The following is a 14,195-nucleotide window of genomic DNA, read 5'->3' as shown; positions in this document are numbered from 1 at the left end:
CATTCTGCTTCTTCTCCTTGCAGAGATGAATGAGGCAATGCGCTCCTTTGCAGAGAAGGTGTTTGCCTCTGAGGTGAAAGATGAGGAGATCAGGCAAGAGATCTCTCCTTTTGATGTGGAAGAGGTATGCCCCATCTCACGCGAGGAAATGAGAGTGCACATGATGCTTCAGGAGAGCTCTGCCACAACAGAAAAGCGGTGAGCAACAACCAGAGCAGTTGGGGAAAGGAGAGGAGCATTGCCTGCACAGCCCCAGCCAGAGCTGGAGGAAAGCAGGGGGAACATAAGTTAAGGCCTGTGAAAACAGTTTACCACACCCACGGGATAGACCCTTGGTAATCCCAGGGCATCTGCCAGGTACTTCAGGGTTTCCTCTCCAACGGTTCCCACTGTTGGACAGAAAGGCACCCATGGCCTGTTCCCTGGGTGTCAGCATGGCAATGGCCACAGAGCTGTTGGAGATGGAGGCCTGGAGACCTTTCTCTAGAAAGGTGCGACTGGCAAAGACTGTACTTGAAAGTCCATGTACTTTGTGTGCTGTGGCCGCTACTCTTGGTAGTATCAGAAAGCACCAGTGAGATGACTCATGTTGTGCACAGTTGGAACACAGCTGTGGTAAGTGCCCCTGACCGTGCACCTACATGTGGCCATGGAGTTGGGGCTGTTTGCCTGAGGCTTTCCTTCCTGGCAGGAGGAAGCGCCTACTCCGCCTGAAGACAATTGCATTGGCAGTCCCGGTGGCTCAGAAGTCTATAACCAGCCTGTCTGCTCTTGATGAAGTCATCTCTACCTCCCCTGTGTACCAGACTGTGCCTGACTTCCAGCGGGTACAGATCACAGGGGATTATGCCTCTGGTGTACGTACTTGCATGGCTGTACCCTTCCCCTTGCTGAATACCACTTCATCTAGTCCCTGCCTGTCCCTCAGTAGTGACCAGTGTCACAGGAGCCTGTACCAGCTGCAGTGGGGATAGACGGTGTCTTCCAGCTCAGTCCATGTCTCATGAGCATCTGATGGTGCCCTGCTGCATCCCTGGAGGATCCAGAGCTGAATGCCTTAGAAGAGTCTGTGTGGTGCTGCATGCTTCCCATGGGATTCTCCGGACAGGGCAGAAGGGAGGGCAGGGTGGGGTAGCCTATGCTTATTCTGTCACAGCCTGCTCCTGCTTGCGCACAGCTATATCTGTCTGAGGTTTGTGCAAGTCACAGAATCCCAGAATAGTTGAGGTTGGCAGAGACCTGCAGAGGTCATCTGGTCCAGCCCCCCCTGCTCGGGCAGGGTCACCTAAAGCCAGTTGACCAGGACTGCTATCACATCCTGTGCTAATTCCTCCTTTTACATCTGTGCTGCTTCTGAGATACTGTTGGCAGGTTGCACCCTCCTGGGCTGGAGGCGGTTGCTCAGCTTGGAGTTGCATAGCGGAGGAGCAGTTAGGGGAAGCTGAAAATCCCTCCATGCACAGGCACATTCCTTCTGCCATGACTGTAATGAGCTGCAAGTACTTCATGGTATTCTCCCATGCTGCTCCAATGTGACCTCTCTTCACTGCCCAAAACACTTGTCTGTGCAGTAAATCAAAAATTCTTGACACATTGGGTCACTGTATGTTGTTGATCCTGCTTCAGTTTCAGTCTGGGCTCCAAAAATAGCTTTTAGTGTTTTGCGCAAACCTGGCTTCCATTTCAGTGGCAACTACAGTCTACAGTGAGGAATGTAAGAGGGGATGACAGCTGGAATTCATTGGTTCTGGTGTGAGGAACTTCCCTTTGCCATGTCTAGGACTTTGCCTATCATCCCTTATTTGCCCTGCTCAGGCAGAGCAGCAGGAGGGAGGGAACGACAAGATACATACCTTGCCATGAACAAAATTGTCCTTTTTACATCTTCGTGCACGGGGGTGTCTCTCGGGCAGCTAGGTTCCAGTTGTGTGGCTGTGTTCAGCAACAGCCCTCTTGCAGGTGACAGTTGAAGATTTTGAAATTGTCTGCAAAGGCCTGTACCGTGCCCTGTGCATCCGGGAGAAATACATGCAGCAGTCTCTACAGAGGTTCCCCAGGACCCCATCTCAGTACCTGCGTGCTATCGAAGGCGAGGTCTGGAGGGCGAGCAGCACTGGCCCAGGTACACTGAGGCACCTGGAGGGTTTTCCTCTCTGGCTTCAGCATGGGGTGAGCAGGGGTGAGAAAAGGGTTGTGGAAGTGCCCCACAGGGGAGTCGCTTGCTCAGGCCTCCTCTCTAGTGTCACAGTGGCAGTGCTGTCCCTGCCCTCTGCCTGGGGTGGAGGAGCATGGCAGGCTTGCGGAGTTTTGGTTGGCAGCCTGTGCCTCATGGTGTTCTCATTTTGGTCCAGTGTTCACCCCACCAGTGAAGGATGGAGAGGATCCCTTTGAAACTGGGAATCTTGCCGAGGACCTGGGATACCATGTCCAGATGAAGGATGGGGTAGCCTACATCTATGGAGACAAGGCAGCGGCTGGCAGAAATGAGCCAAAGGACCTGCCCTACCCCAGCCTTGAGGACTTTGTTGATGACATGAACTTCCTCTTGGCCCTGATTGCACAGGGGCCTGTGTAAGTGCACAACCCAGCACTGCTGGGTGCAGCTGAACAGATTCTGCCGCAGCAGGCAGAGGGAGGTCAGAGCAGAGCCAGAGTTGCCCCCTCCTTTTCCTGGGAAGAGGGAGGAACCTACTGATGACATACCTGCAGCCTGCTGGCTACCAAAATGTCCTTAGCCCTTGTCAGCCACCTTGATTGGGGTCTTAAGTGAAGTAACCATTCAGGGATTGGAGACAAACCCTGAAGGTATGCTCACACCTGGCCAGGCCTTCCTTTGAAGCTCTGTAATAGAGCCAGGAGAAGCACCTTAGGGAAGCAGCCCAGGCCAGCATGAGCTCCTCCACCTCAGGTGAAAGCTGCATCCCTGTTTGAAGGGCCATGCCCCTGTGTTGAAGGATAAGGAGCCCAGTCACTGTTCTGTCCTTTGCTTTCACTAGTAAGACCTACGCTCATCGGCGCCTGAAGTTCCTCTCATCAAAGTTCCAAGTACACCAAATGCTAAATGAGATGGAGGAGATGAAAGAGCTGAAGAACAACCCCCACCGGGACTTCTACAACTGCCGCAAGGTAAATGGCAAGGCTTACAGCCACTGTGACTCTGAGGACATCTTGATGCCTTCCCTTCCCAAAGAACTAGATATTACAGTCAAGGTCTGTGGCTCCTCCATTGTTCCTGCTAATGGGGTGGTGCTGACTGGGCTGCTCTTGGCCCAGGCCTGTTGTGCTCATCTGCTGGGCTGAGCCATGCTCCCCACACAACTTGGGCTTGCCTAAGGTGTTAGTTAGCCTCCCTGTGAAGGTACCTGAGCACCCCAACTTGAAGCTAGATAGCTGTCCCTCTGGTTTCTCAGGTGGACACACACATCCATGCTGCAGCCTGCATGAACCAGAAGCATCTTCTGCGTTTCATCAAGAAATCGTACTGTGTGGATGCTGACCGTGTAGTTTATGATGCCAAGGGCAAACAGCTCACCCTGAAACAGCTTTTCCAGCAGCTCAATCTGCACCCCTATGACCTGACAGTGGATTCCCTGGATGTCCATGCTGTAAGTGGTAGGGAATTTAGGGTAAGACCACCCTTGGGTACTCTCACCCACCCCTGTAGGCATGGCTTTTCTCCTCCCTGTGTACCCCTGATGTGCATGTTAGTGTTTCTGGCAGGGTGCAGCAGCTCCTAGCTTTCCCATTGTGGGTTGTCTGGATCAGTCCCTGCTCAGCTGGTACGCTTGGGCCCAGTGTCTGTGTGTGTGTCTGTCTGTGTGTGTGTGTAGTATTTGCCCCTGACCCTCTCTGATCCTCCCTTCTCCAGGGGCGGCAGACATTTCAGCGCTTTGACAAGTTCAATGACAAGTACAATCCTGTGGGTGCCAGTGAGCTACGTGACCTCTATCTGAAGACGGAGAACCCTATCAATGGCGAGTACTTTGCTACCATCATCAAGGTGAGAATATAGGGGAGGAGAGCTGTTAAGCTGTGGTGCTGCTGTGCCCAGTGGCTGCAGGGTCCCCATGCCACCATCTGTTCTGGTTTGCAGGAGGTTGGCTCTGATCTGGAGGATGCCAAGTACCAGCACGCAGAGCCTCGCCTCTCAATCTATGGGCGATCAGCTGAGGAGTGGCACAAGCTAGCCAGCTGGTTCAACAAACATCGGGTCTATTCCCCCAACATGAAGTGGATGATCCAAGTACCCAGGATTTAGTACGTGCTGTGGGTCTGAGAAGGCACTGTGCCTTACAGTGCACTATACCTCATCTTGTATCCTGAAGGGATTGTGGGGACAGTGGGTCATGTTGTTCCTCTGCTAGCAGCTAATCCTTGTCTCTGTCCACAGTGATGTCTTCAGGTCTAAGAATTTCCTCCCACACTTTGGGAAGATGCTGGAAAATATCTTTGTTCCTGTGTTTGAGGCAACCATCAATCCTCGAGCCCACAAAGAGCTGAGTGTCTTTCTACGCCATGTGAGTGTCACCTGATGATGTTGTCAGGATGTGGTGAGCACTGACATCCCTGTTTGTGCACAAGAAATGGCATATTTGCCCTGATATGGAAAATGTCATCAGTGGGCTTGTGGCCCTACTGCCGCATTCTGGGAGAGGGGGTATGTGTCCAGAACTGCTGGGAGGGGTCAGACTCCCTGAGCTGGCTGCTGTGGGGCTGTGAGAAATGCTGCCCACTCACCTCCTGGAGAAGTGGTTTGGGGTGAGCTTTATTTCTAGCCCTTGATAAAGCTTGGGGGGTTGTGAGGAGCAAGATCTGCAGCCTTGCCCCTGTCTCTGCTCTGGGGTGGGTCAGGGGTACAGGCTACAGCTGGACTGTGGCAAGCTGCAGTGGGGCAGGGTGAGCCAGCCTACCTGGGCATGACAAGGTCGGGGAGCTTTGAGATGCAGCTTTTTTTTACCTTGCCAAGCAGATCACTGGCTTTGACAGTGTGGATGATGAATCCAAGCATAGTGGACACATGTTCTGCACTAAAAGCCCAAAGCCAGAGCAGTGGACTTCTGAGAAGAACCCATCCTACACCTACTATATATACTATATGTATGCCAACATCTTGGTGCTTAACAACCTACGCAGGTAAGGCCCAGGATCTGCTAAGGGACCTGCAATGGGCTGGCAGAAGCGGGGCTGACTCGTGAGTTGTCTCAGCAGTTTGATTGTTAGTGGCAGAAATGGGGCCCTCCTTGCTCTGCCACCAGCATAGTTTGGAGCTTCATGTCCCACAGCAATCCAAACGCTCCTTGGTAGGAAGTGTGATGGACTGGGGTGAAAACTGCAGAGATGCATCTATTGTGTGCACAGAGGAGAAAAGAGAACAAGTAACGCGTTCCTAGGTCAAGCTGGATTCTTGGGGACCCACTGGCAGGGGCAGAGCTGGAACTGAAGTCAGGGAATCTTGCATCATATGCCACATAACCCTGCTGCTTGCCTGCTCTGAGTCCTTCTTCCATGTGCCTAGGCAGCGTGGTATGAACACATTCCTCTTCCGCCCACACTGTGGGGAAGCTGGGGCCATCACACATCTGCTCACAGCCTTCATGACAGCAGATAATATCTCCCATGGTCTCAACCTCAAGAAGGTAAGTGGAGTAGTCTGCCACAGAGCAGCCCAGGCATGGAAGAGGAAAAAAGCGTGTTCACAGCTGGCCTTCACTGAGCTGACAGTTAATTGTGCCTCTGCTGCAGGCTGACACAGCCTGGCTTCAAGCAGATGTTACAAACTCTCTTGAGTTTCTCCAGGCATGTTTGGGAATGTAGCTGAGAAACCTATTCAGACTTCAGGGGTTCAGCCTCACAGGCCTATCATTGGATAAGTCTGTTATCACGAGCCAGCTAAGTTCTGAAATCAGACAGGTCTGAACTCACTTGGCCTCTCACTCTCCAGTGGGCCCTGGAGGATTGCTGCCTTGGCTGTCTCCTTTTCTTGCACACACGTGCTCTGAGGCACTGAGATCTCTGAGGAGTGACCCTGGAGAGGTAGAGGGCGCAGCAACTTTTTCCCTAACCTGGCAACTCTGCTCACCTTTGCAGAGCCCGGTGCTGCAGTATCTGTACTTCCTTGCCCAAATTCCCATTGCTATGTCCCCACTCAGCAACAACAGCCTCTTCCTGGAGTATGCAAAGAATCCATTGCCTGACTTCCACCAGAAGGGCCTCATGGTGTCCCTTTCTACAGATGACCCCATGCAGTTCCATTTCACCAAGGTACAGTGGAAGCTGATCACCTCCCGCTCTGAACATGGGGCTGGGATGGTGTGGGCCTCATTGCTCAGGGAAGCCAGCAGCATTTGCAGCCGATCCAGCATGCTGGGCCATCATGGGCTGTGCTGGCAGAAGCCAGTGGCCTCTAACACAGCCTGTGGCTGCAGGAGCCCCTGATGGAGGAGTATGCCATTGCTGCCCAGGTTTTCAAGCTCAACACCTGTGACATGTGTGAAATTGCCAGGAACAGCGTTTTGCAGTGCGGCCTGTCCCATGAGGTAGGTGCCCCTCTGGGCAGGCGGAGCGGGCCTGCGCCTGAAAGGGGCCAGGCCAGGCCAGCAGCCCCCTCCCCGCACTCGGGGCTGCCTCCCAGGGCCTGAGGGAGCTCGGCCGAAGCCAGCGCCTCCCCCGGGTGCCGCCAGCCGGGGCTTCTGAGGCCGGCACCGCCGCCCTTGTCTCCGGCAGGAGAAGGCCAAGTTCCTGGGTGAAAACTACCAGGAAGAAGGACTCCAGGGCAACGATATCCGGAAGACAAACGTGGCCCAGATCCGTGTGGCCTACCGCTATGAGACCTGGTGCTACGAGCTCAACCTCATCGCCGAGGGCGTGAAGGCCGACTAGGAGCGGGCGGCGCTGCGGGGCTGGGGCGGGCGGCGGGGCCGCGCAGTAAAGGCCGCTCTGTCAGCAGCTGCGTTGCACCCTGCGCCGGGGGCGGGGCTGCCGCCTGAGTGACGGCCGCGCGAGCCAGTGGGCGGCAGGGCGGGGCGCGGCGGGAGCGTCCGGCGAGCGCGGGGCCGGGACCGAGCCGGGGCTCAGCGGGTGAGAGGGTGCGGGGTCGGTTGCCGCCGCGGGGGCAGAGCGGGACCGGGGGGCGGGGCCGCGCGGCGCGGCGGGGCTCCTCACCCGCGCCCCGTCACCAGCGGCTCCGGAGGGGCAGCTCGGCCCGGGGAGGGCGGGGGCTGCACGCGGAGCGGCGGCCGAGCTTGGGGCCGCCAGCGGTGCTGGTGGCGGCGCGGTCCATCGCTGCCGGCCCCGGCGGGAGCCCGGCGCAGCGGGGAGGCGGGAGGTGCTGCAGCCGGGCGGCGACCCCGCCGGTGCCTGCGGGGTCGCCGGTACCCGCCAGCCTCCGGGGAGAGCCGGTGACCGGGCCGGCTGCGTTCTGCCCCGGGGGTCCTGGTGAGCCGCCCCGGGCGGGCAGGGCCGGGCGCGGGCCCCACGCGGGGAGTAGGCGGCTGCCCGAGCCCGGCGGCAGCCCCGCGGGTCACCAGCCCCGTGTTTCGTCGCGGTTCCTCGCCCCGCGCAGCCGCGGGGAGCGGGCGGGGGGACGCACCTTAACGCGTACGCACGCCTGAAGGGGGGCTGCGGGGCGGGCCCTGCCGCGCCGCTCCCCGGGGCGCCCGGAGACGGTCTAGGCGGGCGCACGGGAGAGTCCCCCGAACATCAGGAGACTCTTTTCCACCCTGAGGGCGCCCGAGCACCAGCTCGGGCAGTCCCGGGGGTGCCGAGACACCCGGCAGCCGCCCGCGGTCCTGGGCAGCTCCCTTCCCACCTCAGCCCCTCAGGAGTTCGTACAGGCTTTCTATGGAACAGCTTGTCTCCTGGCAGGCTGCGATGTTTTCGGTAGCGCTAGTTACTTGTGTTGACTTGCACTGAGGAGTTACAGAGGTCTGCGATGGCGATGCTGTCAGAGGGCATGAGCTGCAAGCCAGCATTACGCTGCGCCACTCACCCCTTGCCTTTTCTGGTTCGTGGCGCGGACCCCTCCGTTCCAGTGACCGTGGCCAAACGCAGCCTGTCCAACTGGGCACCTGGCTACCACGACCCTCATAGAGCCCTAGTAGTTTTGGGAGCTCTGTTTGACAGCTGCGATGTGCATCGACCCTAATGACAGAAGAAGAGTAGGAGTCACAGGAAAAACAGCCCCTGGAAATGTGTTTGTGCAGTGGGGGATGTGGTCTCTTCTGTCCCTGGCTGCTGGGGTCATGGAAGGGGGGGATGAGTGCGTGGTGACCTTGCTGCATGAGAAGGAGAGCGGAGCTGGGAGCAGCGAAGCTGCTGAAGGAGCCTGTGTGCTGCCCTGCCGGGGCTCTGTTGGCTGGAGGGGATGTGTGAGCGTTTGGTCCAGCGACCCGCTCCGTCGCAGGCAGGCAGGGCCCTAAGCAGGTGTTTGCTAGTGTCCAGAGCAGGGTCAGGAGCCGGGTGGCTCCCCGGGGGGGTGATGTGTCTCAGTCCCTCCTCAGACTGGGTTGTCCCTTCAGGGGCTTGCAGGCAGGACTGGGTGAACTGCTTACTATCTGAGCATTCAGAAGTTAAACTGCTGCAGAGATAGGTGAGTGACAAAATGGACCCTGAAAGACTTTGGGCACCCTGTCCCAAAAAGCATGTCTCTTGGGCAGTGTGCTCCAGTTTGCCCTTGACAGGAAGGTACGTGCAGAGAATGTCTGAGGGTGTCAGGTATGGGGGGAAAAAATGTTGGTGGTGGTCTTGTGAAACATTCCCGCTTGAAACAGCTGGCTGGAAGTATCTGTCCTGGAGTGCCAAGTCCTAGTACTGTGCATTGCTGCTTGGCAGAATTCTTACATCAGTCTTCCAGGACGGATATGGCTCATTCCCTGTGGCTCTTGGAACTTTTGATCTGGATGTATGTTGTTTTCTGGTGCTACCTTGGTCTGCGCCCTCTGAACCTCTTGGGGCAGCTGCCTCCATGCTGCTGAGACTTCCAAAGGAAAGTGTGGCTGGTGGTTGTGGCCTACACAACCTGCCTGCGGTGGCCACCGTCACATAAAGGTGGTCCTAGCTTTATGGTGATGTCAGCCCTGGGGGAAGCCTGGAATCTCATCTCAGACAGTTGCACCAGGAATTGGCTCCAAGATAACGGCTGTTTGAGTTTAACTTTTTTTTCCATCTCCACCTTGGGTTTGATTTCTTGTGCGAAGCCTGCAGCATTCCTGGGGCATGCAGCCAGCCTTTGGTGTAGCGCCTGTTTCAACTGCTGCTTTCAGTATTGGTAACCTGAACATCACATACTGTGAGTCAGGTTAAAACCCCACAACTTTAAAAACAGTATATTGTGGGTTCTGTCTGTGTCCTCTGCTATAAAAGCCTTCAGGGCTTATGTGTTTAAAGTGGTGGGGGGGTTTAGCACGAGGAAAAACTTACTTTTAAGAAGTTGAATTCCATCACTTCTGACTGAAAGTTGAAAGACCCAGATTCATCTTTCTCATCAGTATAAAAGTCTTAGCAACCGTGGCAGTGGTCAGACTTAACTTCCTTTTGCCATGTAATTAAGATTAGCATCACATTTACTGTATCCAGGGGCTGCACACTACATGGCCATGTATCTGATGAGGTGGAACTCCATTCCTCAGCGTGATATGCAGAAGCTTCGAATGAGTTAATGACTACCATTGCTTTGTATCGAGATGGAAATGAGTAAGCATACCGCATTCCTGAAGTGTTACTTATTTTGCTATAAAATCTGCTTGTGTGGTACTGCCCATGTCTTTCAGGCGTCACATGGCAGAGTTTTGCTTAGAAAAGCTGCAGGTTTGCTCTAGAGCCAAACAGAATGGCAATAGCTGAGAACTCTGGAAGGGGTGCTTGCTGCTGTGCTGTCTCCTCATCCCCCCAGGACTGAGCTGCCAGCATCCCTAGACTTCAGAAGACCAGTAACTGTCTTTCACTTGGCTACCAACAGAGGAGAATGGGTGACAAGGAGGTCTCTTGGGTGGTTTAGAACTGCACAACTCTCATAAAAGGAGTGAAAGATTGCTTCAGAACTGCAAGGGCTTGCCAAGTCTGTGATATGTGTGTTGTCATGCCTGTTGTGCAGCAGAATAAGGTAAGGTCGTGTGTTAGTGCCTTTCTTTAGCACCTGTTGGCATGGGTGTGGTATGGGGGTTGTGGGGTACCAGCCATGCCTGCAGTGGGTGGGCTTGACCTCAGCATTGAAGAGTATCTTATTCTTGAACAGCACTGGCAGCATTCTCTCCTTGAGCCGTTTGGAAAGCGGAATTTTCTTGAGACTTTGCATAGAAAATGCTTAGCATGCTCTCTGGCTTTCAGAATTGGAAAAAGAGTCAGGGCTACCTGTCATGTGTGGTGAATGTGCCTAATTCTTGTGTTTGGGATAAAGATACGGAAGCTGTCTTCCAACAGTGTGGGTTGGAGAGGCTGTCTCTTTTGGGAGAAATATGTGATACTTTGTCTAGAAATTATTTAATTTCTCTTCTCCCAAAACTACTGCTTTCAATGAACTAATTCAGTATTCTTGACTACACCAAACTTGAGCACACTACACTACTAATGCGGTAGGGATGACAACTTTGGCTTCTGTGGAAATACTGGGAAGCATATCAGAGTCGCTGGGGGAGTTTGGAAGGAGGGGTCAAGAGAGAAACAGTCATGTTAAGTCTGGTTAGTTTGTGAAAGGTATGGTGCATGTGGTCCCTGAGACGGCAGTGCTGGCTGCCTGGCTCAGGTGGTCTCTAGCAGTTCTGTGTCTCTAAGCTGTGCTTTGGCCTATCTCAGACTTGTCTGACGGTTACTTAGCTTGGATCAGGCCACCCCAGTCTGCTCTTTCTTCATCGAAGATCAGTCTCTACTCTCGCCCTGGCTCACATGATGAGCTTGGATTAAATACCTGGTTCTTGGTAGCAGCCACCTGCCTTGCAAGCCTGGACAGGTGAAGAGCTGCATTCTTCTCCTCCTCAGATGATTATTTTGGAAGACACAGTTCAGGGCTGTGGCTGGCAGAGCAGCACTGAGCAGGAGAGATTGTTGGGTGCTTTCTCTGCTATCTATGTTTAAGGTGAGCCAGGAGCCATGTGTTTCTAGTTGTATCTGATAGTTCAAAGATCAGTGACATGCCTTGGGAAGACCATTGCTATTGCACTCAAACCTGTATGACTTCTTAGGTGAGTGAAGCTTATTGCTTAACCTTCAAAGTAATACTGCTTCTCAGCCAGTGCATGGAGCTTCACTGGCTGGAGAAGTAATACTATTTGTTAGGTTTATGCTGAAGGAAAGGAAATAAGACTCGGTGTGGATCCAGTTTCTGCATATGGGTCTGTGTAGCTCTGGATGCCAGAGTCAGGTAGTTGCTTGAGCGCTGAGTGAACTGCTTGAATCTGGGCATTCATTGGTGAGCGGGACCAGAGGCAGCGCTGCAGAGACCGTATCACCAGTATCTGTATGCTGGCTGGGACTGTGCTTGTCCACCATGTTTCTCAGTTGCTGGTTGTGCTTCATCATGGAAGCACAACTGTGGACAGTAGGAGAGGTCAGGGGCATGGGGCTGACTTGGGCCATGGCTGTATATCAGGAAGCAGAAGTATGGCAGGCTGGCTGGGGAAGGTCCAGCAAAGCACTCTTTGTTGCACCCTTACCAGCGTGAGTCATAGGAGGAAGGATATGGGGCAGGCTGGCAGCCAGCAGACCTGACCTTGAGCGCAGGCAGCTCTGCACGCTTTGAGGATGAACCCAACTAGAAAGCTGAGCAGGGCTCCTCAGTCTGCTGCATGCAGTAATTTGCCCTCACGGATGCTGCATGCAGATGTTTTGCCAGACTGCTGGTCTGAGCCTAGGGGCCGCTGGCAGCTGGTGTATTCAGGGAAGGAAGCTGCCAGTGCTGTTGGGAAGCAAGGGAGCCTTTAGCGTCACGCGTGGGCTTGCTGTCAGCGTGGAGCTGCATGTGCTCTGTGAATGCATATGCTGCTGGCCTTGAAGTGCTTAGTCCTGTGAATAAGCCCACAGTGCTGCACCACAGGGTCCTCTGGGGGCCCGTCCCTGTACGAGTTCTACATCCAGTGGTCCCACACTTGAAGACCTGGCAGGGAGTAAAGGTGCCGGCTGTACTGGCTGAGAGGAGGTTCTTTCACCCCTCTCCTGGCCTGGCTTGGCTTTCCCCATAAGAGCCTTTGCTGCTTTGCTAGCTTGTCCTTCAGGTCCTCAGGAGCATCCCTGGGTGCTGTTGCTGTGGAGTAGTTGCAGTGGCATAGAAAAGAGGAAAATTGCTTTCCTGTTTGCTAATCAGGGCTGTGCAGACAAGGATTGAGGAAGGATGGCTCTGCTCTGGCTCAGGATGTTTTGGAAACAATGCCTATTTATAGGAGAGGGTAGGGCCCCTTGCTGCCTGGAGCAGGCTGGCCATGCGGGAAGAGGGCCTCATGGTGGGAAGAAGGTCTTGCGGTGGGGTGTGGTGGCACTGCAGTGCCCTGGTCAAGGGAGTCCAGCAGAGTGGGGTTGCCCGTTTGTGTGTGTGCTCTGTCACTCTCAGGCTTGTTCTGCTCTCTCTCTGCCCCTCTGTGAGGGGGTCAGCACCCTCTTCTGTTTGCTTGTCCCCTGCCTGCACCTTGCCACTGGCAGGAGTGGGGAGGGGGTGCTGTGCTGTGCTGGAGCTGGTGCTGGAGCTGTAGTGCCACCTGCATGGTAGTAGCTTCACCTCACAACTTTGGAGACTGTGCTGGGTGGTGGTCAGGTGGGGCTATGAAAGCGCTGAGGACAGGGTGGAATGCTGATGATGGAGCATATATCCCCAGTTCAGTTGCTAACTCAGATAATCCAAGTTTAGCCCATTTACTGCGGAGTGGGAGAGTTGCTGGCAGCTGTCTGGGGCAATGCACTGAGCAATGCCAGACTGCAAGAACCGACGCTGCTCCCCCTGGAGACAGGCAGCAGTGAGCTTCTTGCCACAGCGAGCAGTGCTGCTTTGGTAGAGTGTGAAAGTGCAGCAGAGAACCAAGGCTTGGTGCCACGTGTGCCCAAGCCATCACCAAATTGCTTGGGGATCCCTGGGCTGTCCAACGACAATGCACTTTGTCACTAACGTATCAGGGAGGTCTGCCAAGGCTGCTGCTTTTTTTTTAATTGCACCGCAAATGTCTCTGCTGAGCAGATCAGCAATGCCAAGAATAGAGCCAGTAGCGCTGCAGCCCTGGCATTTGCAGTGCCAGGTGGGAAGGATGAGAGGCTCTGCTGCGGTGGGGGCTCTGCATGCCCAGCCTGGTGTGCGGGGCATGAACCTGTGCCGGGCAGGCTTAAGCTCCTCTGTCTTCCAATGTGGTTTGCTTCCTCTCCTTGGTTCTGCAAATTGCTGGCGAGTCAATGAAGCCTGGGCTTTGCCATAGCAGCTTTGGAGGGTATGTACCCACATTTTTGCCGTGAGAGCAGGCTGGATCGGTCGGGTGGAGCCTGAGTACGGGCTTTGTTTGACTATGGCCTGTGTTCCCACCTGAAGCAAGTCTGGCTTGCTTTCTGCAGGGTCCTCTGATTTTGTCACATGTGTGGGATGGGGACTGCTTGCTGCTCTTGTTCTGCCTTTTGCAGGGAGACTTCTTAGTGCCGGGGGGATGTTACTGAAGCCAGTGTGGCTTGCTTCTTGGCAACCAGGCCAGAGTCCAAGCTGTCCTGAGTGATTGTCTTCTAATGCAAATGAAGAACATTAAGCAGACTCAGAGGGCTGGAACTTCTGAAAGGGGGTAACTGCCTGGAGAAAGGGAGGAGCAGTGCATGTTAGAGCTTATGGGCTGTTGTCTTCTGTCCAAAATGAGTTTTCAACCACGCTGGCATATCTGAGAATATTGGGTATGCCTTGTGAGCTACAGGTAAAGCCGAAGGGCTCGGAGACTGCACATACAAAATGTCTGTACTGAGGTCACACCAGACCTGTAGGTGCTGGGTCTTACAGCCACCCATGTTCTCCCTGGCAGCTTCACCTGCCTGTCTTGCTGCAGCACTGTCTGGAGGATTGTTTGCTGTATCCTCAGGATTATGTGTTGGGAGTAGTCTCAGCTAGCATGGCTCCTGTTTGTGCAGGCTCTGCTAGGGTAGAAGTCATAGTGTTTCTTTAGCATTATTTCTCCTCCGCTGGTCTAAACACTGGGCTATTTTCTTCTTGAGAATGAGAGATCACCAGTTTCCTCTGCCTTTTGGCCTCT

At 54.6% G+C, this 14,195-nt stretch overlaps 1 protein-coding gene across 1 annotated transcript; it reads left to right on the top strand.

Annotated features, from left to right (window-relative positions):
• The first annotated feature begins 25 nt into the window (after positions 1-25).
• On the top strand, positions 26-6,893 carry AMPD1 (adenosine monophosphate deaminase 1). The gene is made up of 14 exons (XM_056361565.1): positions 26-198; positions 692-857; positions 1,960-2,122; positions 2,352-2,571; positions 2,997-3,126; positions 3,411-3,605; positions 3,869-4,000; positions 4,094-4,257; positions 4,391-4,517; positions 4,970-5,133; positions 5,516-5,636; positions 6,088-6,261; positions 6,426-6,536; positions 6,724-6,893. The coding sequence occupies exons 1-14, from the start codon at positions 26-28 to the stop codon at positions 6,877-6,879; spliced, it is 2,196 nt and encodes a 731-aa protein (XP_056217540.1). The 3' UTR covers positions 6,880-6,893.
• The last annotated feature ends 7,302 nt before the right edge of the window (positions 6,894-14,195 follow it).

Source organism: Falco biarmicus, chromosome 16 (genome assembly GCF_023638135.1).
Source record: "Falco biarmicus isolate bFalBia1 chromosome 16, bFalBia1.pri, whole genome shotgun sequence".
NCBI lineage: Eukaryota > Metazoa > Chordata > Aves > Falconiformes > Falconidae > Falco > Falco biarmicus.
Note: the sequence above shows the minus strand (reverse complement) of the source record. Positions and strands in the feature narration are given on the sequence as shown.